Here is a 25409-nt window from a genome sequence, read left to right on the forward strand (position 1 = left end):
CCAAGGCAATCAGAGACCACAACATCCCTCGACTTACCCTGACCTACTTCTGACCTAGTTCTCTCAAGGTCAAGGTCATCATCTCATTTTAATTCCCTTTGCTCCCTAATTAATCTGCTTTTGGTTTCATCTTTCTATCTGCAATGGTTGTGAAGATATTTGGTGGACATACTAATGGACTAACAGACGGACGAGCACGTGACCGCTGACAATTACAATTCATCACCGCTTTGACGCGGGATGTAATAACAATCTGAACACAGATGCATGCTAATCCTCTGTTGTGGTATTACTGGATCTCAGTGCGGCATTGGACACAGTTGATTGTAACATACTACTCAGCAGATTGGCAAGAGCAGGTGTCACTTTCCGACTCTGTGCTACAATTGTTCAAATCTTATTTACAAGATCGAAAAGCTTGAGTCTGAGTGAACTAATGTCTCGCGTGGGGTCCCTCTAGGGTCCATTCTCAGACCACTTCTATTCAACATCAATATGCCAGCCTTAGTTCAGATTATGGAAAAATCAGAACATGTCCTACCACACGTACGCCGATGATACTCAACTCTAAATTTCAGTGCTATCACATGATTATAGTCCCTTACTCTCATTGAGTAACTGTATTCATTAAATCTATGAATACAGTTACTCAATCAATAAATGTAGAAAGGACATTTTTGACCCTAAAAATGAAAGGGCAAAGATCAGTGCTCACCTTGGTTCCATGTCACTGATTGTAATTAAATTTACTTGTAATTTATTGACGCAGACCAGAACTGCCAGCTCCTTTAAATCAGGGTTGAAAACTTTATTGTTTACTGCAGTGTACTTAAATTAAACACGTACCTACAGTATTTTACTACCTGTAGTTTTTTTTTTACTTCTTAATGATAAAAAGTCACAAAAACGAATGACATTAGATTAATTACTTTACTTTTTTCCTTTTATTGATTATTTTCTTAATTTTATTACACTGCGTTGTAACTTTGCTCTGTTGTCGCTGGCATTGAGATTCTTCTGCCTTAAGGTTGATACTGATAGATTTATCAAAGAGGGCAGGTTTTTGAAACTGCTGTACAATCCAGAGGGGAGTCAAGGATCCGAACAGCCTGATGTGACTCACATTGTACTGCAATTTGATTTTATATTACCATATTTACTTGTTTCTTCCTTTTTCTCCTCCTCACTGCACCGTAAATTTGGTCCAGCTTTTATCTTATATTTTTATTTCTGTTCCCTTTTCAAGCGACTGTATTTTTCTTAATTCTGTTGTACTTCTTCTAATGCAGATAGACAGTCTTCATTGATCCCAAACTGGGAAAGTCGTAAGTGGGCGTGACGCACCTTGAATTATCTTGTGTTAAAATGTCCTAGACAAATGAATTTACCCATACACCAAAGGCCCTCCAGTTAGACATATTTTCTATGAAAACGAGCAGGTTTTCCCCAAAACTCTAGCCCTCTCTTGTTTCTGGAATCTGATGATTCCCCGTCTTCACATCCACTTTTCACCGCTGGATACAAACAATCCACCATTCCCACTGACTATCTCTATGCAGGTACAAACTCCCTTTAACACAGCTGAAACCAGTATCATAGTTCCATCTGAGGATGAGGTACTTATAAAGTCTTGAATATTTAATAAAGCATACAGTAAATCAGCATGAATCCATCATCAATATAATACAAGACATGATGACTAAGATAACTCGGGAACACTCTATAGATTTTGTTGACATATTCCCTATGAAATTAAATACGATTTACATTTGTTGTGAATTTTGTATTTCTGATTTCAGTGACATCAGTAAAGGGGCAGCAGTAGCTCAGTCCACTAAGTCTTGTACTGTCGACCGGAAGTTGTAAGTTCAAGATCCTGGTGGTGAGCCAAAAATATTTGATTAATGTTATTTATTTTTTTAAGCTTAAAACAATTATTCAATCCATCTTCACCACATAAGTTGTGTCATCACCAACACGTCTCTACAGCACCTTGGCCTGAGAGGAGTCAGACTCCAGAATCTTCAGTGTTACAATGAGTTTAACAGATTTTCGATACCACGGATAGCAAAGAGAGTAGATTACTGGGTTTAAACAAGAGTTAAAATAGAACAACCAGCTCTGTAAAGGCAATGATGTCGTAATAAACATATCACCCATTAGAGATGAAATGAAATACGGGCAAAGACATGTCAGAAACACAACAATGACAGCACCAAGAGTCCTGGCTGCTTTCAGCTCGGATTTCTTAGCAGACACAGTACCTGAATGTGTAATAGATGTAATGTGAGACCTCATGGCACGAGCCTGAGACACAGCAACCACAAACACTCTCATATACAGAACGATGATGACAGTGACAGGAGCAAAAAAGGTCAAAATAATGTCAACAATTCCTGCAATGTGGTCGACAACAATCACACACTCTCCAAAGCAGGAAATATATCTGTCTAATTGTTCCAGGTTATTATACATTAAAACACTGTTATATAAAACAGAACAGACCCAACAAAGGCAAATACAGATTGTGAGTCGTTTCACAGTGACTTTGATCAAGTAATGTAGAGGGTCACAAATTGCTACGTAGCGGTCAACTGATATGAGAACCATAGTTCCAATTGAAGCAGAGATAGTAGTAAATTCTAAGATAGTATATAAAGCACACATGATGTCACCGAGAACCCAGCAGCCATTTGAAATCAGGATATGGAAGCACATTGTGATACCAATAACGAAATCTGAACAAGCCAGGGAGAGGAGGAGGAGGTTAGTGGGAGTGTGGAGCTGCCTGCAGTGAAGGAAAGAGAGAATCACCATTATTATTAACTGTGTGGTAAATAACAAACACATGTATGAACTAAACCTAAAAACAGCAGTCATTACTTGAAGTGAGAGATGGAGATGATGACCAGCAGGTTAAGAATTACAGTGACCAGAGAAGTTAAAGGCATCATAATGTAAATCAGCACAGCATCAGAGTGTGGGTGCTTTGGCTTCCTACAGGAAGTGTTGAAGAGTTCCGGAAAGCAGAGCTCTGTTTCATCTTGTGTCTCCATCATCAGAGAAAACACACAAGAACGGAGAGGGAGCTGAGCTCTGCCTGAGATGAAACCTCAGTGATATAATCCATCTGGCCTCCCATCAGTCCATGCATTTTCTAGAACCACTCGTTCACTGGGTCACCATGACTCCAGAACAATCCCAGGAGAAACACATGTACTGAAGTGAATGGCTCATCCTAAAGAAGTCATGCCTCAATCCTACAGCTATGTCTTCATTCTTATCCAATTTAAATCTATTGATGTCTCTCCTTTTCAAATTTAGCATAGTTGCTTCATCAGTTAGAGCCATGGAAGTTGAATTTTAACAGGATACTCATCCTCTAAAAACCAGTTTTAATACACTGCTTTAAGACTTTCAGATAATAATTCCTTTCATTGAATGTAAAAAGTGATTCAAAACTTTTATTAAACTGTGGAGTCATAAACACCTAATGTTTACTGAGGCTAGTAAAGCTCGCAGTTAATTGGATTTTGTTCCTGGCTTTCTGTGACGAGCTCTTATGTTGGTTGACTGGCCAGTAAACCAGAAGGTTGATCACTATTCTTATTTTTGTTCTTTTGAGACTCAATCTCCTCATATTTTGCTGTAGTCCCAAAGCCTTAAAAATGACTTTGCAATCCTTCTCAGACCAAGAAATGCCAAGATTTTCCTTTATCATTTGTTGTTGAATTTTTTAGTTGTGGGTATGAAGTGCTGATTTTGTAGATCCTTTCACGTGCTTCACTCTGTTACACAAGTTCCATTTCAGCGCTTTCTTGATTCAATATGTCAGGAATGGTAGGATTTCATTTTTTTACTTTAAAAGCAAAAAAAGCTGAATTATTTGGGATGGAATCTATAAGATAAGATCATCCTTTATTCGTCCTACAGTGGGGAAATTATCATTGGTTGCTTGGTCATTTGGGCGCTTGATTGTTTGGTAAGTTGTTTCATCAATATCTCAGCAAGATCTGGTAAATTTCTAACCTCTTCCCCAGGGGACACTTCACAGAATTCCATATGTTCAAAATATGCTGCTACTTCTTTGTGTTTTTGAATCCGAAAGACAGCTGTATTTTCTGAATCAAACTGCTGTTCTGACGGCACAGTAGCACATTGGGTAGCACTGTTGCATCACATCCAGAATGTTCTGGATGTGATGCATTATCTCCTCGGGTCTTCATGGGTTCTGTCCAGGTTCTCTGGCTTCCTCCAAACTCCAAAAACATGCAAATTTAGATGGATGGATCGTTCCAAGTTGCCCATAAGTGTAAATGTGCGAATGTCTTTCGTGTGGCTCTGCAGTGCACCGAGGTCATGCTCAGAGTGTCCCCACCTGTCTGCTTGGATTGGCTCCAGCAACCCCTGTGACCCACAAAAATCATATGAAGCAGATCAGATGATGAATAAATGAAATTGCCGGTCTAAGATTCATTAAGTCCCAGCATATTTGATTTATCAATGTATTTCATTGTTTTATCATTGAAGACCGAATATCAATAATAAATACAGCATGTTGGTTTTTGTGTTACACCCAGAGAGCACTGCACAGCCTAACCACGTCATTCAACATTTGCCATCACCTCAACAATTCAAACTTGGACAAAACAAAACTTTATTTGCATTGAAACTTTATCCATACTTTTTTCCAATGTCATGCAGAACTTTAAATCATCAAGAATAATCAGTTGAACCTAAATTAATTATTAAGGGTAAACATTATGAGAACGCTTCCCCCCCATCCATCTAAAGCCCCCCTGCCAGCCCTCTCTTGTTTCTGGAATCTGATGACTCCCCGACTCCACAACCACTTTTCACAGCTGCATGTAAAGCATCCACCATTCCCACTGACTGTTTCTATGAAGGTACAAAGAATCTTTAATACAGCTGTTATCAGCAGCATGGTTTCATTTAAGGAAGAGGTACTCATGAAGTCTAGAATATTAAATAAAGCATACATTAGATCAGCATGAATTCAACATCCATATGATACAAGATATGGTGACTTGATAACTCAGGAACAATCGATTTAGATTTTCTGACATGTTCCATACAACATTGAATTACATGATTTGCATTTATTAAAATTTTGTATTTTGAGTTAGTCATATCATTTAACCATTAAAAACACTTCAATCTATTTGCACCAAAATAAGTTGTACCAACACGTCTCTACAGCACCTTGGCCCGAGAAGAGTCAGACTCAAGAATCTTCAGTGTTACAATGAGTTTAACAGATTTTCGATACCAGGGATAGCAAAAAGAATAGATTACTGGGTTCAAACAAGAGTTAAAATAGAATAGCCAGTTGTATATGGGCACAGAAGACATAATAAAATTGTCATCTAGAAGAGAGGCAATAAAATACGGGCAAAGGCATGTCAGAAACACAACAATAACAACACCAAGAGTCCTGGCTGCTTTCAGCTCTGATTTCTTAGCAGACACAGTACATGAAAGTGTAATAGATGTAATGTGAGACCTCATGGCACGAGCCTGAGACACAGCAACCACAAAAACTCTCATGTACAGAACTATGATGACAATGACAGGGAAAAAGAAGGTCAAAATAATGTCAGCAACTCCTGCACTGTGGTCAACAACTATTGCACACTCTCCAACGCAAGAAATACATCTGTGTAATTGTTCCAGGTTATTATACATTAAAAGACTGTTATATATAACAGAGCAGAACCAACAAAGGCAAATACAGATTGTTACTCTTTTCACAGTCACTTTGGTACAATAATGTAGAGGGTCACAAATAGCTACATAGCGGTCCACTGATATGAGAACCATGGTTCCTACTGAAGCAGAAGTAGTTGTAAACCCAAATATACTGTATAAAGCACACATGATGTCACCGAGAGTCCAGCAGCCATCTGAAATCAGGATATGGAAGCACATCATAATACCGACAAAGAAATCTGAAAAAGCCAGGGAAAGAAGGAGGAGGTTGGTGGGAGTGTGGAGCTGCCTGCATTGAAGAAAGAAATCATGTGTGTAGCATTATATTTCAATGTTCAATAGACACATTCTAAAAGTTAATTGTGAATCTCATGATTACTTGAAGTGAGAGATGGAGATGATGACCAGCAGGTTGAGAATGGCAGCGACCAGAGCAGTTAAGGGCATCACAATGTAAATCAGCACAGCATCAGAGTGTGGGTGCTTTGGCCTCCTACAGGAAGTGTTGAAGAGTTCAGGAAAGCAGAGCTCTGTTTCATCTTGTGTCTCCATCATCAGAGAAAACAGACAAAAATAGAAGCCGATGAGCTCTGTGCAGCTGATATACTTCCTCTGCACTCCCTCCCCCTCCATCCATTTTCCTGAAGCACCTATCCTTTACTGGCTCACCAAGGCTGGAGCAAATTCCAGACATGATTGCAACTAAGAAACTACTATAAGCAACTACTCATTGCAACTAAACATCCTACAAGCCAATTTTTACTTTCTGTCAGAAGAAGTGTGAGAAACAGCCACCACAAATTTTTGCATTCTGTCACATTACTATGACGATTGTGCAACTACTCAGCAGATTGACTCATCATGTTATTGCCCATCATTAGCATATGAGGGCTTAATTACAGTCTTTGAAATTCATGATAGAATGACTACCATTGACACTCCATGCTATTCGTAATGACCATCGTTGGGGCAGCCAGGTGGGTCTTAATAATGTTTTTTGGAATATGAACAGCACTGACCACACCTCAAAGAGGTTAAAGACCGAGGGAACATCAAGCCCCACCAGAACTGAAGAATCCTCTTGGATGAGAGGTGAAATATCTCCATGGAACTTTGTACAAGTCCAGTGGATTTGCTTTAAGGCCTTTGGATATACGAAAATGTTTACTCAAAGTGATGGATTAGGATAATGACCAGCAGAATACCCAACATGTGTAACCTTAAAAAAAAAATGTGATTGTCTGATGAGTCTTGATTTTATGCTGTGATTTTCAAATGAGCATCATCATCACTACCACCATCATCATCACACATGAGAAACCTAATATTGTGTTGTGATAAATCAAGACTTAGACAACAATCAACAATCTCAAATGAAAAGCGTAGAATCATAACAAAATCAACCAATTACACAACTTAGTATTTTGATTCCTTTTAATAACAAACAAACTGGGAAAATGTACATGATTTCAACAGAATTGTCACACTTTAATAAAATGATCATTCAAACTATCGCAAAACTTCAAATGGGGTTTTTGAAAATCCAGCATACAACTATTACGGGAACTGATGTCTCATAATCAGATTTCTTTTACATGTTTATTATATAATTAAATGAAATATTTAACATATACTCACATTATTGTCATTGTATATTCAGTGGCATCAATAAACACTTAAACAACCCTCTAACTCATCATCATAAAATGATCTCATGTCATCACCTAGACAATCTCTACAAAACATTTGCCTCACAGGAGTTCGGGTCTAGAATCTTAAATGTTATAATGAGTTTAATAGATTTTCGATACCAGGGATAGCAAAAAACATATATTACTGGATTTAAACAAGAATTAAAGTAGAACAACCAGCTCTGTAAGGGCACAGATGCAGCAGTAAACAAGCTGTTTTCACCCAGGAGAGAGGAAATAAAATATGGACAAAGACATGTCAGAAAAACAACAATAACAACACCAAGAGTCCTGGCCGCTTTCAGCTCTAATTTCTTAGCAGTTACAGTGCCTGAAAGTGTGACAGATGTAATGTGAGACCGCATGACACGAGCTTGAGAAACAGCAACCACAAATACTCTCATATACAGAACTATGATGACAGTGACAGGAGCAAAAAAAGTAAAAATTATATCAGCAACTCCTGCAATGTAGCTAATAACAATCACACACTCTCCAAAGCAGGAAATATATTTGTCTAGTTGATTCAGGTTATCATTCATCAACAGACTGTTATATATAATAGAAAAGACCCAACAAAGGCAAATACAGATTGTAACTCTTCTCACAGTGATTTTTGTGTAATAACGTAAAGGGTCACAAATAGCCATGTAACGGTCAACTGATATAAGAACCATGGTTCCTACTGAAGTAGAAGTGGTGGTGAATCCAAATATAGTATATAAAGCACACATGATGTCACCGAGAACCCAGCAGCCATCTGATATCAGGATATGGAAGCACATCATGATACCAACAAAAAAATCTGAAAAAGCCAGGGAGAGGAGGAGGAGGTTGGTGGGAGTCTGAAGCTGCCTGTGTTGAGGAAAAGAATGTCAGTATCAAATTTCAATGTTCATAATAAACATTTTCTCAAAGGATATTATTCATAAAACCAAAGATTACTTGAAGTGGCAAATGGAAATGATGACCAGCAGGTTAAGAATAACAGTGACCAAAGATGTTAAGGGCATCACAATGTAAATCAGCACAGCATCAGAGTGTGGGTGCTTTGGCTTCCTACAGGAAGTGTTGAAGAGTTCAGGAAAGCAGAGCTCTGTTTCATCTTGTGTCTCCATCATCAGTTAAGACAGACAGGAAAGAACAGACTATTGTGCTCGGCAAGCTCTAAGACCAAACCTCTCTGTACAGCTGATATAACCCTTCTGAACTCCATCCCATCGATCCATATTCAAGGACCAATTATCTTTTTCTGAGTCATAATGTGTAAAGCCAATCCCTGCAATCAATGGGGCGGAGGAGTTTGCTTAACCTAAAAAAAAAAAAAGCATGCCTCACAACTAAAGGTACTTGAAAGGTACTCGGGCTTAACCTTTTGTCCTACGTTAGCTAAAGTTACTGAGTTATGAATATGTCTGGCAGAAGGAGAAAACACCTTTGGCCATGACTGCTAATGTTAGTTTGACTTATGCAGGGTAGGATTTGTCAAAAAAAAAAACAGGGTGAGGGGGCAATCATGAAACAATAAACATTCATATTTAATACACACTTAAAAAGATATGAAACATTTAATTTTGATGCAATTACCCAACCTTTGTAGAACACTGAAAACATTTGGGAGAAAAATGGTTTTATTTTTAAGATATCGGAAGGCCGTACATATAAAATAGAACCTTCATGGCAACTAGTTAGTCCTGGGGAGAACATCAAGAAGTCAACGTAAGAATGATTTTACGTTTACTTTCAAAGAACTGTCCAACATCCCTTCTGGGGTTTTTTCTTTGTTGCACTTTGACGACAGTATGCGTCCACAGTAGACATCAGAACGCAAATGTGAAACTGAACCCTGATTGCAGTACCTTGCGTTATTTGGTATAATATACGTATACTTCACAAAGTAGTTCTCCTTCTTGGAAACACAAAGGAAACACTACATGTGCCCTGTTCTTGTAGCTGGATCTGCAACACCTTGATGCAAGGTTTTCATGCACCATCTGTGGAAGGTGTATTGCCTCATAGTGTCTCAAATTTGGATTTTGGCCGAGATTTCCACTTTTGAAACTGGCAATTAGGATCAAGCCCAGGAGTTGGGGATTGCTTGGTCAAAAAATTGGAAAACTGCATGCACTGTCCATTTCCAAATGCGAGAGGCCATCCGGTAAAAACTCAACATTCGTTCAACCAAGTCCACATCACCCATGTTGGTGCTAAACTCCCAAGCGCCAGTGGGACTGACACCTTGTCTTTCTCAGACCATCTTCTGAGTGTGTCCTGAGGTTCAGTGCCATAGGCAGAGATGCCATGGTAACTGGCTTGTTGTCTAACCACTGTCCAACCATAAGATCAGGAGGGCTTTGTCTAACTATCATCTCTGATGCCTATTACTTTATTTTTGAAGGGTTATCCCTATGATGTTGCACTCCTTTGACACCATATTTTTCAAGAGGGTTCCAGTCTCTATCAGCCCTTTTGCCTTCAGTGCATCAAGAAGGTTGATTGTGTTGAAGAACATGTTAAAAAACGGGTGAGCTCCTTGGGGAACAGACTGTGAAACATGAAGAAAAAAAAAATAGAAGAAATAACTATAAATGTAGGGGCGGCACGGTGGCGCAGTGGTTAGCGCTGCCGCCTCACAACACGGCGGACCCGGGTCCGGGTCCCACTCTGTGCGGGGTTCGCATGCTCTCACCCTGTCTGCGTTGGTTCTCTCCGGGTTCTCCGGATTCCTCCCACCTCCAAAAGCATGCGCTTCAGGTTGATTGGCCGTTCCAAATTGCCCGTAGGAATGAGTGTGTGTGTGCATGGTTGTGTGTCTTTGTGTGTGGCTCTGCGGTGCACTGGCGTCGTGCCGGGAGTGTCCCCCGCCTCACGCCCTATATATATATATATATATATATATATATATATATATATATATATATATATATAATTACATTAAGGTTTTAATACGAAGTCATAACTATCAGGCATGAGCATAAAGACAATTTTACAATAAGCTTGTCAATATTATTGCTTAGATGAGGAGCAAGGGCGGAATTAATGTGTTACTTCTTATTCACTTTAAAATATGTATTTCTAAATCTTATGTTTGAATGTTTGGTTTTATTATAATTTTGGTTTTCACATTCAAAATGAATACATCAATCAAAAAAGTCTGATGTAATTGTAAAAATATTCATGATCACTATTTTAGGTGCACCTGTTTAAAATAGATGAATTCTAAACTGTCCATTGTATGGTAGTAAACCAATTCATTGTCATTCCACTGGATAGTAAATCAGTTATGGGAGGACAACCACAGATTATAATTGAGATAGGAATTCCTCCAAATCCATTAAAACTATTGAGTGGAAAAATTGTGCATCATGAAAAGGCAAACCAAGGTCAGTCTGGGTCTGGTTCAACAGATTCTCTCATACGAGCCATGGGGGAGCTCTTTCAGTTGTCCATGCGACCATCACAAGGTGAATATGGAAGCATTATCGGGCATCGTCCCCACACACGCTCGTGAAGAAAGTCTTGACATCTGGTGGGAGCAAGCCCAACGTATGGTAAAAGAATGTGATTGCTCCAACAGAGAAGAATGGAAGAGGATTATTGAGAACTTGAGAGGGCCGACTTTCGAGATAGCACTGGAGGTAAGGGCAAAAGATCCAGACACTGCCCTTCATTAATATCTAGATGCCATGGAAAGAGCTTGTGGCAGGTCAGAATTGGGGGAGGAATTAAACATTGCATTTTGCATGTAGGTCAGCTTTGGGGTGGGACCCAACAGCTTTCTTGCTGGTTTTTTTTTTTGCATTACAGGCATTTATTCTGAAAGGGCTGAGTGGGCCATTTGAGGTGGCTTGGACCACGCCAATTTATATACATATATAAATTTCAGTTTAAAAAAATTGGACTCCTTTTTTCCTGTTATATTATCAATATTTTCAGTGCAGCATTTCAAGGACAGAAAACACAAGTATGGCTGGAATCAAAAACTCAATAACACCTAGAGTCTGATAATACCTGTCTTGGAGTCATCTCTGATTTGCAATACTTGACCATGTGACAGCAATGTAAAAGGTCAACAGTCAGTGTTCACCTAACACGAATAGAGAAGTTCCTTCTGAGCCAAACGTAGCAGTGAAAACGAAACTTTAATATAAGACACATGAGGTCATCGAAAATTCAGCATCCATCAATACTAGAATGAGTAACTAGATGACTCATTATTGCACAGTCTGTATATTTGTTTTTTTTATACAATGAAGTGAAATATTTAACATATACTCACGTTATTGTCATAGTATATTCAGTGGCACAGTAAGCACTTAAACAACTATTTGACCCATCTTCACAAAATGATGTCATGTCATCACCGAGACAATCACTACATAACATTGGCCTCACAGGAGTCCGGCTCAGGAATCTTAAATGTTACAATCAGTTTAATAGGTTTTCGATACCAGGGATAGCAAAAAACATATATTACTGGATTTAAACAAGAATTAAAGTAGAACAACCAGCTCTGTAGGGGCACAGATGCAGCAGTAAACAAGCTGTTTTCACCCGGAAGAGGGGAAATAAAATATGGGCAAAGACATGTCAGAAACACAACAACAACAACACCAAGAGTCCTGGCTGCTTCAGCTCTGATTTCTTAGCAAACGTAGTATCTGAATTTGTGATGGAAGTTACATGAGATCTCATGGAGTTTGCTTAACCTAAGGGAAAAAAAAACATGCCTCATACCTAAAGTCATATTTTACGTTCTATCACAGTCAACTCCCTTCTCTTGAAAGGTACTCAGGCCTAACTCTTTGTCCTATGTTAGCTAAAGTTACTGGGTGGTGAGTATGCCTGGCAGAAGGAGAGAACGGCTTTGCCAATGACTGTTCATGTTGGTCATAGTTATGTTCTTCCTGTCCTCCTTGAAGCGACAACTGGTTCAAGTGCTTGATGATTCATCATATTGACAAAGTCTGATTTTTTCTGTCTTTTGCCTACCAGTTGTTTGAACAGGTTACGTGGTTTATGGACTCTGATTTGGAAATAAATTATGGATATTGGGTTTCCGTCTTAATAATAATAATAACCATCCTTTATTAATCCCCCACCGGGATCATTAAATTATTAACCACATCTCTTATGTGTCTACAGGCCCGAAACACACACACACACACACACACACACACACACACACACACACACACACACACACACACACACACACACACACACACACACACACACACACAGACACATGGCCTTTAGGCATGAATTAGCCCCAGATAGTTCTTGGTGCGCCAAGATGACCAACTTGGAAGGGGGTGGTGACTTGCTCAGCTCAGCAGTTATCAGGTGTCCTGAATGGACCTAGTGGACTGAGCTACTGACCCCCCTCAAAAAATGTTAGACGCTTCACCAATTTGCATGTCATCCTTGTGCAGGGGCCAAGCTAATCTTATCATCATCAATCTCTGTATCATTCCAACTTCAGTATGCATTATGTATTGCCAAAGTAATATGTTTAACATGATTTTAAATTCACACCATCCAACCCATGACAAAAATTGCAGACATAGATGATTATCAAACAGCTCAAATAATGTTCAAAGCTAAAAGTAATATAAACATATCAGTAATATAAACACACACACACATTGTGTGTGTGTGTGTGTGTGTGTGTGTGTGTGTGTGTGTGTGTGTGTGTGTGTGTGTGTGTGTGTGTGTGTGTGTGTGTGTGTGTGTGTGTGTGTATTTGCACTGACTCCCTGTATTTACCATGGTTTTTAAGATTATATATAAATCAAGTGTTATGAAAGGATCATACGGGAAAGGATCATAAAAGTTATTGACTAAAGAAACAATGACTACAGAATTGAAAATAAAATCTGACTGAATAAAAACCAATTAGTATCTGGATTCCTTTTAGTAAGAGAACACAGATCAAGCTGGAAGAAAAAATATTGGGTTTCAACAGAATTCTCACACGTAATAAACTAATCATTAAAATGACTTCTAGATTTTTCCTTTTGTACATATTAATTCATCTTAAATCAATAGGACTCCTCTTGGGGCCCTCTCAAACTGTAATATGATCAATATTTTTCAGTGTAGTATTTGAAGAAAAGGGGGACACAAATATGGCTTCAGTCGGAAACATAATAATGACACGAGGAGTCCTGAATGTATTCATCTGTTATTTGTAGACTCAGTACTTGACAGTGTGGCAGCTGTAAAATGAAACCTCTCCTGTTAGACATGAGCAGTGTGAAGGGTCAACAAACAGTCATATATTGTTCAGCTGACATGAACACAATGTTTTATACTGAGTCGGAGGTAATGATCAAAATAAACAATATAGTAATATATAAGACACATGCGGTCAGCATCCAACTTACGGAAACTAGTGTGTCATAATAACAGAGTCTGTAGACTTCTTTTACATGTGCTTTATGCAGTTAACTCGCGTATTTTACATTCATTCAAATGATTGTGTTTGTACAATCAGTGTCATAAGTAACGCAACATGATATAATGTCTTTACCTATATAATCTCTAAAGTATGTTAGCCTCACAGGAGTCAGGTTCCAGTATCTTAAATGTTACAATGAGTTTCATAGATTTTCGATACCAAGGATAGCAAAATGCATAGATAACTGGGTTTAAACAAGAGTTAAAAGAGAACAACCAATTTTCTAAGGGCAAAGATGTAGCATTAAAGAAGCTGTCCTTACTTTGAAGAGAGGAAATGAAATATGGGCAAAGACATGTCAGAAACACAACAATAATAACACCAAGAGTCCTGGCTGCTTTCATTTTCGATTTCATAGCAGAAGCGTTGTCTGAATTTTTGATATCTGAAACATGAGACCTCATGGCACGAGCTTGAGACACAGCAACCACAAAGACTCTCATGTACAGAACTATGATGACAGTGACAGGAGCAAAACAGGTCAAAATAATGTCAGCAACTCCTGCAATGTGGTTTATAACAATCACACACTCTCCAATGCAGGAAATGTATTTTTCTCTCTGAGTCATGTTATTGTACATGAGGAGAGTAATATAAAAAATAGAACAAACCCAACAGAGGCAAATGCAGATTGTAACTCTTCTCACAGTGATTTTAGAGGAATAATGAAGCGGGTCACAAATAGCCACATAGCGGTCAATTGATATGAGCACAATGGTTCCTACTGATGCAGAGAGAGTACTGTACATCAAAACACTATATGCAACGCACATGAGGTCACCGAGAAACCAACAATCAGTTGTCAGGAGAATTTGAAAGGACATCAGGATTCCAACGAAGAAATCTGAAACTGCCAAGGAAAGGAGGAGAAGGTTGGTGGGAGTGTGGAGTTTCCTGCATTGAAACAATGAATATGAATTATTGCAGTATTTGGTAGACATAATTTTAAAGTAAAATGTAAATGCAAAGTTTTCCGAAATCAACACATAATTAGACCTGGTAAATTGCTATTTTTTTTCCTGCCAGACATTAATTTTCCCATGTTAATTAATAATGTATTACTTGAAGTAAGAGATGGAGATGATGACCAGCAGGTTTAGAGTTATGGTGATCAGAGAGATGGACGACAGCAGAATATAAATCATCACAGCCTCAGAGGGTACGTGCTTCGGCCTCAAACAGGAGGTGTTAAAGAGTTGAGGATAACAGAGTTCAATTTCTTTCAGTGTCTCCATCATCAAAGAAGAAAGACGAGGATATGACTGCCTGCAGAGCTGCACTACTGTAGCTCTGACATCAAACCCCTCTTTACAGCTGAGATAACTGTTCTCTACTCTCATCCATCCAGTATCTCCTGGGAGAAATTCAGCCAAAGAGGCATGACACACTATGAACAGAACCTGCCCCATTCTTGAGCTTTTTTTTTTTTTTTGTCAATCAGACTGAAATCTTCTGCTTTGACTTCCCTTCACTCTTGGGGCGTTCTCCGAAAAGATCTTTACCCTTTCACGATATTTCTTTTCTCTCTTTTTTCCTGTATCATTACGTATATCAAAAGGCAAATTAACTTTGATTGGTAGATCTTTACTTCTAGGCCATTAAAGAGGTGCTGCAGCATGTCACTAAAGCAAATGTTTCGATTGAGGAATTGAAATTTAAAAGTTACCTCTTCTCATAAGCTTCTACACGTGATCTAGCCCTACTTTCACAAGTAATACGAATGAAAAGTGACATCAGTGCAGAATGACGCACAGACGAATGCGTGCGTCTGTCGCGCTTGACAGGTCTCAGTCACGTGACAGGTTACCCCTAAATTAAGCACCCACAACCGGTCCAGTATTCTAGATTAAAGTCAAGGCAGATTATCTTGAGATCGCCCAAAAAAATATCTTAATCCCTGTTTCCATTTCCAACCTCCTGTCTTTGTGAAGCGGGATTTTCTGCAGTGACCATAAAGAAAACCAAACTGCAGAGTAGACCGGACGTCCAGAACACACTTCAGGTGTCATTGTCTCCGTTACCCCTAGATCAGGGGGCAACATCCACTAATTCTCATCATTGTAATTATAATTATTTGATTGACTTATTCACCCTTTTGTTGGAAATGATCAGTATTTCTCCTACGTTGAATGCACTGATTGTAAGTCGCTTAAATAAACCTCATCAGTGCAGTCACTTGAATCTAATTTTTAATATAGTTATTTCCCACAATTATTTTGTTTACAGAGATGTTGATTATCAATTTATGAAAAAAAGGTTGTTTATTGTCTGTTGATGTCTGCATTTTACATAAAAACACTGCGGATGATTTATTATTATACTACAGATGTCCTGGCATCATTAACGATTATTGAGCCAATGCAGGCCGGTCCGTGAAAATATTGTCTTAGATGAAACCGGTCCGTGGCGCATTTTGGACAATTTCCTGTTCCCATCTTTGTGGTAACAGTTTGGAAAAGGTCCCTTTCTGTACAAGCATGACTACGCATCGGTGCACAAAGCAGTGACCATAAAGTCATGGATGACTGAGTTTGGTGTTAAAAAACTTGACTGGCCCACACAGTCCTGATTTGAACTCGAGAGAACACCTTTAGCATGAAATCGAGTGGAGCCAGGTTTTTCTCATCCAACTTCAGTGTCTGACCTCACAAATTGTCTTCTGGAAGAATTTTCAAAAATTCCTAAAAGAACCTTCCTAGAAGAGTTGAGCTGTTATAGCTGCAAAGGATGGACCAACATCATAACAAATCCTATGGTTTACGAATAGATTGCCACTAAAGTCTGAGTTCCTTGAGTGAGGGCTGGCAAGCAAATACTTTTGCCGATACAGCGTACCTTCTGCTGTTCTATAATCAAACGCAAAATGTCCAAACAATAATGAAAATCTTCTAAATACGTGTATTATATTCCATTTTAAATAAACTGAAAAGAGAATCTTTGCAACTCCCTCACCAAAAATGATAGAACTGCCTGATTGTTTGCATAATTTGTCTTTGTCAATTAGCTTTTCCTTACAGAGAATGAGGCCATTCAAAATAGGAGGAGGGGTCGGCCAGGGATGAGAATGATAAAATGGTGTCCAGTGCTGAGCATAAGCTCATGTGTTCCTTACATTGGTGATGGCAACTCTGGAGGGAACTGAACTCTGCTTTCCGCATCTCTTCAACACATCATGCAGAAAGACCCATCGTCCTTACTTTGCATCCATATTCATTTATGTTACACTGTCCTCCATCTCTCTGCTCACCACTACCCTGAACCTAATGGTCATCATCTCCATTTCTCACTTTAAGTATGTGGCTTTTTTGGTGCTGTTATTTCGTGTTTATGTGTGAATGAAATAACTGATACTAAAAATGATTTGTTTATTGCAGGCAGCTGCACACCCCTACCAACATCCTTCTTCTCTCTCTGGCTGTCTCTGATTGCGTTGTGGGACTCCTTGTTTTGCTTCTAATTGTTGTCATAGATGGGTGCTGGATTTTCAGTGACAGCATGTGTGCTACTTATTATGTTATTGACTACACTTTTACTTCTGCTTCGATAGGAACCATGGTTCTCATATCAATTGACCGCTATGTGGCTATTTGTGACCCTTTACATTATTCTACCAAAATCTCTGTCAAAAAACTTAAAATATCTGTTTATCTGTGTTGGATGCTCTCTTTAATATTTCACACTGTGCGGTTTAAGGACAATCTGAAACAACCAGGCAGGTTTAACACCTGCATTGGGCAGTGTGTACTTGTTATTGATTATGCTTCTGGACTTATTGATCTGTTTCTATCCTTTATTATTCCTGTTACTATCATTGTAGTTCTGTACATGAGAGTGTTTGTGGTGGCTGTGTCTCAGGCTCGAGCCATGAGGTCTCACATTACATCTGTCACCATCAAGTGTTCAGTGAAAGTAACTGCTAAGAAATCAGAGATGAAAGCAGCCATTACTCTCGGTGTTGTTGTAGTTGTGTTTCTAATGTGTATTTGCCCTTATTTTTGTATCGTACTGTCTGGTCAGGACTCCATGCTCGATGCTTCAACTTTTACCTTCATAATAATTCTGGTTTATTTTAACTCTTGTCTAAATCCTCTGATCTATGCCTTGTTTTACCCCTGGTTCAGAAAATCCATCAAATTGATTGTTACACTTAAGATTCTGCAGGCTGGTTCATGTGACATGAACATACTGTAGAGAGAGAATGTGACACATAAAGAAATGCAGTTTGCTCCTTACTTATCAACATTGTCGTTATTTATATTGTCACCACAAGACATTGTTTGCACTGGAAGCATTATTAGGATGTATCTGCAAGCACAAACAAGCAGGGTTTTAGTGACAGACATTGGTTCACCTGTTATGCAAATTAATCTTGAGATGTCTTGTGTGATTTAGCCATTATTTGTTATTCTGTTTTTGTTTTTTTGTGTTTTGTTGGGTTTTTTTATCTGAGTATTCATGAAGCCAACTCAGATTAACCCATGGTATTAAAATGAGATTTGGGTCCACACATATTACCAAATCAGGTCAGAAAAAGCTCTGTTTATTGCAACGTGTAAAAAAAATTGTGACCAGATCTGTTCAAAGAAGAGTGAAAGCCAGATTTCATGGTTCAGTCAAATTACCTCTACGTTTTGAAGTTGTTGATAATTTAATTACATAAAAATAAAGAAAATAATCAGAGTCAAACAAGAATAACGGGAAGATGAAGCCAAACAAATTTCATGTTATTATTCATAATAATAATGAATACTTTATTTATCCCTGTAGGGAAATTACCTTTTTGCACTCTAATATCACAATATACAGTAATTATCGCACAGGCCATACACACACACACACACACACACACACACACACACACACACAAATGATTCTGGTTCAGCAAAAATCCACCAAACTGATTGTTACACCTGCAAAACTGGCAACAGCTTTAGCCTAATGCAAATGGTCTGTGAAACATCCCATAGTTAAGTTCATTTAGTGATTTTATCTTTGACATGGCGCCCCAGATTAGGTAGGTTTTATTCTGAATCAGTGCTTCGGATCTTCCTTCAAACCTGGAAAATCCACATGACTGATGCCATCTGAACCAGTTAAGTGGTTCATTTACCATCTGAAACAGTCAAATGGTTCATTTACCATCTGAAACAGCCATTTGGTTCATTCACCAGTTGAACCAGTTTACTGGTTTGGATCAATCGGCAGGCACTTGAAACACCGGTGAGTCCCGGATGTCTAAAAATGGATGAAACAGCGCTGCCTATCGGGTCAATACCGATTTGAGTAGCGTTCAGATTGTACAAGAATATAAATATACTCATACAAATAATAAGGCCTCTATTTTCACATCACTGTCATGGTCCCAGTTCCAGCTTTCCCTCCTGTTGTCTGCAGTCTGGGTTCACTCCCACTCAATCCACTCATTCCAGTCACCTGTGTTTCTACAGCCACATGCTCCCCATCTCTAATCAGGCTCCACCAACTTAAACTCAGTTTAGATCTCGCTGCCAAATGAGGCCTCATAGGGCTCAGGCGTCAGCAAGCCGAAAGCTAATCTAATCAATCCAGAAGGTATTGACACGATAGGCAGCACACCGTGCTGTTTTATCCATCTTAACACATAAAATCCGTGCCAAATTATCAAAGCCCCTTGACTGTTTCACCTGGTGAATGAACCACTTGAGTGGTTCAAATGTCGTCAGATTCGTGGTTTTTCCACGTTTGAAGCAGGCCTCGAAGCAGGGGTTCAGGAAGAAAAAAAACCCTACCAGGTCTGGGGCATGGTTCGGAGCCTTGTGTCAAAGAGAACATCTCTAGTCACCCACACTTCGTACTCTTCAGGGTTCATGGACAATTTTTAGATTTTACTTGTTTCCTGGATTTTGAACTGACTTTTGTGCTTGGCCTTACAAAGTGTTTTCAGTATGGTGGTGTCTATGTCTATGTCTCCAGTTTTATGGCCCTCCATCACCTCTCCAGGGTTGATGTTCGTGCCACTCCCATTGCACAGATTGACCTACCAAGTAAATCATATTGACCTTAAACATTGGTTTTACATCTATTTATTTGGCACAACATCGCACCCGACTGTTCCAATCTATTAGAACCATCTTAAGACGTATAACTTTTTGTTGAGTTTCTCTTAAGCAGACACATTAACCAGATACAACATCATCAGTCATTAGAGGTGAAGGAATTTCCTCTGGAAGAGATCTGAGAGTTTTTTGATGAAGTAAAATCTCACAGGAAGGTTTTCAACAACAACGACAAAAACCACTGACAAAATTAAAGGACAGGAAATAAGTGACTGCTACTGAAAATTAACTTTCTGTCGAGGGAAAGTGGGAGGAGGCACTGGGGAGGGAGAAGGAATAAATCAGTTAACAGAGAATTTCAGGCAGAAAGCTAGCAGAGCTTTCTGGTATTATTTTTTAGAATAATACCACTTCTCAATTCTGTAGCTCTAAATTGCTCACAGATTTGAATATCCTAGGAGGAATATTTTACTAAAGACATCAAGCCCTGCCCTAACATTTTGTCCCTAAGTAAGTGTTTTGGTCACTTCTGGGGCTCAATTTTGAGCATTCACTACTTTAGAAGTTCTGTTTCTCACAACCACACACTCATACACGGATACCTCTAGCTTTATATCAGAGTGGGAGACAGAGATGTGTAACAGGGACATGATTTTTTTTTACATTAACTTTACTTACATTTAAAAAAAAACTTTATAGAACTTGCTGTCTCATTGGGCCTCACCTCAATAAAAGATGAATAAACAAAAAGGGCAGTAATAGAACCTTACAATCACCTTAACTACATTTTATTTGTTCTGATTCTGAAGGACAAACTAAGCAGGTATAATATCTGTCTTGGACAAAGCATAATTAATCTAGATTATGCTTCTAATACAATTTCATCTTTCATTACTCTTGTCACTGTCATTGTAGTTCTGTATTTAGGAGTATTTGTGACGGCTCCGTCTCAGGCTCATTATAATACATTGAGATACAATGAGGTCTCACATTACATCAGTCACCATCAGATGTTCAACAAAAGTCACTGCTAAGAAATCAGAGATGAAAGCAGCCATTACTCCTGGATTTATTTTTAAAATATTTGATTTTCTTGTTGTGTGAATTCATGAATGTATTGTGACAGCTGATTATAAATCCCCGGAGTAATGTTTGGGTGTGGCTGTGATTCACGCAGTGATGGGCGGTCAGGGCTACCAAGGCCTTCTCTGCTGGTCTTAGAAAAAGAAAAAGATGAAGATCCACTTTATAAATCTCCTAATGGGGAAATTACTTTTTACACTCTATGCATGTCTTTTTGTGTTAGATACACGGGTGCCTTGGCAGCGGCCCGGAGGTGAGCTGACACCTCTCATAGTCTGTAATTTTGAAAAATTACCCGATCCTCTGTTACAACCGTGTATGTCAGTGGTCCTCAACCACCGGGTCGCGACCCGGGACATTAGATACAGGGCAGCACAGAAAGTTTGACTTTCTTTTCTTTTTATTGATTGCTGGTCTAAAGATGTTTTATTGTGTAAAGTGACGTCTGTGCGTCATTCCGCACATGAATGCATGCGTCTGTCCCTCTTGACAGGTCTCGGTTACATGACAGGTTACCATCCATTACCCTTAAATTAAGCACCAATGTTCTGGATTAAAGTCAAGGCAAATTATCCTGAGCTCGCCCAATAAGTATGGAAAACTCTGCTTCCATTTCCAACCTCCTGTCTTTGTGATATAATAATAATAATAATAGACCTTTATTGTCCCACAGTGGGGAAATTTGTGATATTCTGCGGTGACCATAATGATTTATTATTATTCTACAGCTGTCCTGGCGTCATTAAGATTATTGAGCAAATGAAGACCGGCCCGTGAAAATATTGTCTTAGATGAAACAGGTCTGTGGCGCAAAAAAGGTTGGGGACCACTGCTGTACAGCACCGGCTACTGATGTGTCCATTAAAATAAGTAATTAGAGAGCGACATTTTAGAATAGCTTTTCATTTATTAGTCTTAATGATAACGAAATTAATACAGTACTCCAACTCTCGGCCATAATCAGCTGAGATAGGATTCAGCAACACCCGTGACCCACAAATCTGGTACAGTGGCTGAAGACGAGAAGATTAGGATTGTCTCATCATTAAGAAAATGCATGGATGATTGAATGGATCTCTGTGGGTCTGTGTTGCACATATGAAATGTGTTACTGGAACAATAGCAGAAGAGTTATTATAACTATAACCCCAAATAAATTGAACACAATTTAAAAATCGACCAAATACTGTAATCAAAAAAGGTAAGTCATTTAATTCAAGCAGAGAGCTGAGCACAGGTCAAGTTTGGTGCTGGGCATGGAAACAGATTTTTATTTTCATTTATTTATAAATGAACAATATAAATCTGTATTGCAGAAGACAGGGTTAGATGGAGGCAACTGATTCGCTGTGGCGACCTCTGAAGGGAAAAGCCGAAAGGAAAAGAAGAAGATATGATTCAAATTAACATCCTGTACATACAACATATACTGTCGTATGTACTTCGTTCAAGGATAATTATACAATAATTGCATCATGATGGCATCACCATAGGCAACAATAATTTTTACATTGTAATAGCAATTTATACAACAATATAAGGAAGGCACAATATACCAACAATGGTAATGGACAAAATACCAACAACACTAATTAACAAAATACCAACGATGGTAAGGAAACATTGAGCACATGTTAACATTACGAAACAGAGCAAAAGCCATTTGAGTTAAAGACCCTCATCTCTATATTTTGACCAGACACAATGTTTATATAACAGTTTGAATTGATGAGTCATTTCTTGTGTTGTGACTCCAGGTTGTTCCGGTCTTTCTCTCCGCACACAGACACACCAAAACGTTTACGATCGTTTTGAGCCCTCGCCAATGAAAAATATCCACAACCTCTCAAGTTACGAGCCCTGACTGCAGTTATAAAGACTTGTTGGAGGTTTGCTGGTAATAATTTATGAATGCTTTTATATAAAAGTATTGATGTATTACATTGTCCAAAATCATCACATTTTAGCAAATTTGACTGCGTAAGCAGGTTATGAGTATGTTCTATAAAACCAATCTTGTGAATGATCCGCACTGCTCTTTTCTGTAATATGATCAGAGGATTGATTGTGTTCTGGTATTTCCCCAAACTCCAACATAATATGTAAGGTATGAAAATAATTCCTGTTTCTAGTGAAAATATCTGGAATATGATTAATGCTTCACCGCTGTAGTTTCATTATATATTGAAGGTGTTCCATGTATTCCATTATGCTCCAAACTGACTATTGTTCCGACGATTGAAAGTGGAAATATCTGTCCTCCACTGGTCAGAAATGAAGAAGTCTGTTGGATGAGAGACGAAACTTCTCAGCAAGAATGTATTTGCACTTTGCACCGAGATTACATCTTGAGGATGAGATTTCTTTACATTAACTCTTTAGAGTTTGCTAGTGTCAAGTGAATCAACTCGCAGAATCCTCAGTGTAACAATCAGTTTGATGGATTTTCTGAACCAGGGATAAAACAAGGCATAGATCAGAGGATTCAGACAAGAGTTAAAAGTGAACAGAGTTATGACAAAGATTGAAGATTTAACATTGAGAATGGAGTTCTGACCAGACAGCATAATACAAAAAAAAGGGCACACACATATCAGAAACACAACTACAACAACACCAAGAGTAATGGCTGCTTTCAGCTCTGATTTCTTAGCAGTTCCTTTTTTAGAACACTTGATGGTAACAGATGTAATGTGAGACCTCATGGCTCGAGCCTGAGACACAGCCACCACAAACACTCTCATGTACAGAACTACAATGATAGTAACAGGAATAATAAAGGATAAAATTGAATCAGCCAGTCCAGACACAGGATCTAGAGTAATTACACACTGCCCAACACAGGTGTTATACCTGCCTGGTTGTTCTAGGTAATCCTTCAGCATCAGACAATGAACAAGAACAGAAAACATCCAACACAGACAAACACAGATATTAATTCTTTTTACAGTGACTTTGGTAGAATAATGTAGAGGGTCACAGATAGCAAGATAGCGATCAATTGATATGAGAACCATGGTTCCTATTGAGGCAGAAGAAATCACAGAGCCCATAGCGTAATGCACAACACATATGATGTCACCTGAAAACCAGCAACCATCAATGAGGTCGATTTGAAACAACAACATGAGGCCCACAATACAATCTGAGACAGCCAGAGAGAGGAGGAGGAGGTTGGTGGGGGTGTGGAGCTGCCTGGAGGGAAAAGAGTGAATTAAATTCACCATTTGTTCCACGTATTATCATTACAGCATGTAAAAAAAAGTCATAGCTGAAACACAAAGCATTATTTTGGAACATAAAATAATTTCTTCACATTCTGATATTCTACCATTTCATTCTGAACAGCTACCAGTTTCAAAATCTGATGACATTTTTGCCTACTTGAAGTGTGTGATGGAGATGATGACCAGCATGTTGAGAATCACAGTCACAATAGAGATGAAGGACAGTATGATATAAGAGAGCAAGGGTTCATGATCAGGAAGTTTGACCTTCCTACAGGAGGCGTTGAGGAGCTGTGGAAAGCAAAGTTCATCCTCATCAAAGGACGTCATCATTAGAAAGAGATCAGAAGCTGCGTAGCTGTCAGCTTTCTGCATGACCCTCTCTGTGCTAACTGATATATTCATTCTTCCTCCACATCCCTCCTCCCTCTTACCCTCCATTGGTAGTTTATTGTAGCCGTCACTTACGTCCTTTCCTGTAATTATGTCAATATTTTTTTCTGGAAAGTCTAGGGCACATGTGACATTTTATGAAACAATGAGCACCCGCATCACCTTGTAGTGTTTTATTTTATCATTTTCATTCATTCATTCATTCATTCATTCATTCATTCATTCATTCATTCATCTTTCAAACCTACTTCTTCCGCTGTCGATGGTTGTGGGGAGCTGCAGCCTATCCCAGCCGACTGGGGGCGTGAGGCAGGGGACACTCAGGGCGCGATGCCAGTGTACACAGACAAACGTACGCTCACACACTCACACCTAGAGTTCATTTAGAACCGGCCAACCAACCTGAAGCACATGTTTTTGGAGATGAGAGGGTACCGGAGAACCCACAGAGAACCCACGGGGAGAGCATGCAAATTGCCACCAACTGTGCCACCATGCCACTCATAGTTTTTTTATTTTTGAGTTTATTATTTTGTGGGTTCCTATTCTGTTCATCTGTAATGTCAAATGTAGTATTTTAGTTAATGAATGTACGGGAACAATGACCAGAGCTCACATGGGCACTTTGGGCAGCCAGGTGACCTTAAGGGTGCTTTAAAAAGGCGCGGGCCATTTTCAGTGTACAGACAGTCTGCAGCGCCCAATGAACTGCATGATGTGCATGTTTCTGTGTATTCCAGTGTTTTGGAAGTAAATAACTTTTTTTATGCACGCCTGGAAGTCCATT

General features: G+C 38.9%; 6 protein-coding genes and 1 pseudogene across 6 annotated transcripts; 1 reads left to right on the forward strand and 6 right to left on the reverse strand.

The window, feature by feature from the left end:
• Positions 1-1983: 1983 nt before the first annotated feature.
• LOC137605443 (trace amine-associated receptor 13c-like) lies at positions 1984-3056 on the reverse strand. The gene is made up of 2 exons (XM_068330146.1): positions 2884-3056; positions 1984-2788 (listed from the first exon to the last, which is right to left on the reverse strand). Exons 1-2 carry the CDS (start codon positions 3054-3056, stop codon positions 1984-1986), a joined length of 978 nt encoding a protein of 325 aa, XP_068186247.1.
• A 2158-nt stretch (positions 3057-5214) lies between these two features.
• Positions 5215-6285, reverse strand: LOC137605439 (trace amine-associated receptor 13c-like). The gene is made up of 2 exons (XM_068330135.1): positions 6110-6285; positions 5215-6019 (listed from the first exon to the last, which is right to left on the reverse strand). Exons 1-2 carry the CDS (start codon positions 6283-6285, stop codon positions 5215-5217), a joined length of 981 nt encoding a protein of 326 aa, XP_068186236.1.
• A 1180-nt stretch (positions 6286-7465) lies between these two features.
• On the reverse strand, positions 7466-8539 carry LOC137605402 (trace amine-associated receptor 13c-like). Its single transcript, XM_068330073.1, has 2 exons — positions 8367-8539; positions 7466-8276 (listed from the first exon to the last, which is right to left on the reverse strand). The coding sequence occupies exons 1-2, from the start codon at positions 8537-8539 to the stop codon at positions 7466-7468; spliced, it is 984 nt and encodes a 327-aa protein (XP_068186174.1).
• A 4272-nt stretch (positions 8540-12811) lies between these two features.
• Positions 12812-12932, reverse strand: LOC137605547 (U6 spliceosomal RNA; annotated as a pseudogene).
• Positions 12933-13967: 1035 nt separating this feature from the next.
• On the reverse strand, positions 13968-15119 carry LOC137604664 (trace amine-associated receptor 13c-like). The gene is made up of 2 exons (XM_068328585.1): positions 14947-15119; positions 13968-14778 (listed from the first exon to the last, which is right to left on the reverse strand). The coding sequence occupies exons 1-2, from the start codon at positions 15117-15119 to the stop codon at positions 13968-13970; spliced, it is 984 nt and encodes a 327-aa protein (XP_068184686.1).
• Positions 15120-16242: 1123 nt separating this feature from the next.
• LOC137605492 (trace amine-associated receptor 13c-like) lies at positions 16243-18075 on the forward strand. Its single transcript, XM_068330208.1, has 3 exons — positions 16243-16252; positions 16981-17176; positions 17259-18075. Exons 1-3 carry the CDS (start codon positions 16243-16245, stop codon positions 18073-18075), a joined length of 1023 nt encoding a protein of 340 aa, XP_068186309.1.
• Positions 18076-23380: 5305 nt separating this feature from the next.
• On the reverse strand, positions 23381-24559 carry LOC137605342 (trace amine-associated receptor 13c-like). Its single transcript, XM_068329938.1, has 2 exons — positions 24387-24559; positions 23381-24197 (listed from the first exon to the last, which is right to left on the reverse strand). Exons 1-2 carry the CDS (start codon positions 24557-24559, stop codon positions 23381-23383), a joined length of 990 nt encoding a protein of 329 aa, XP_068186039.1.
• Positions 24560-25409: the final 850 nt, after the last annotated feature.

This window comes from Antennarius striatus, chromosome 12, assembly GCF_040054535.1.
Source record: "Antennarius striatus isolate MH-2024 chromosome 12, ASM4005453v1, whole genome shotgun sequence".
NCBI classification, from domain to species: Eukaryota; Metazoa; Chordata; class Actinopteri; order Lophiiformes; family Antennariidae; genus Antennarius; species Antennarius striatus.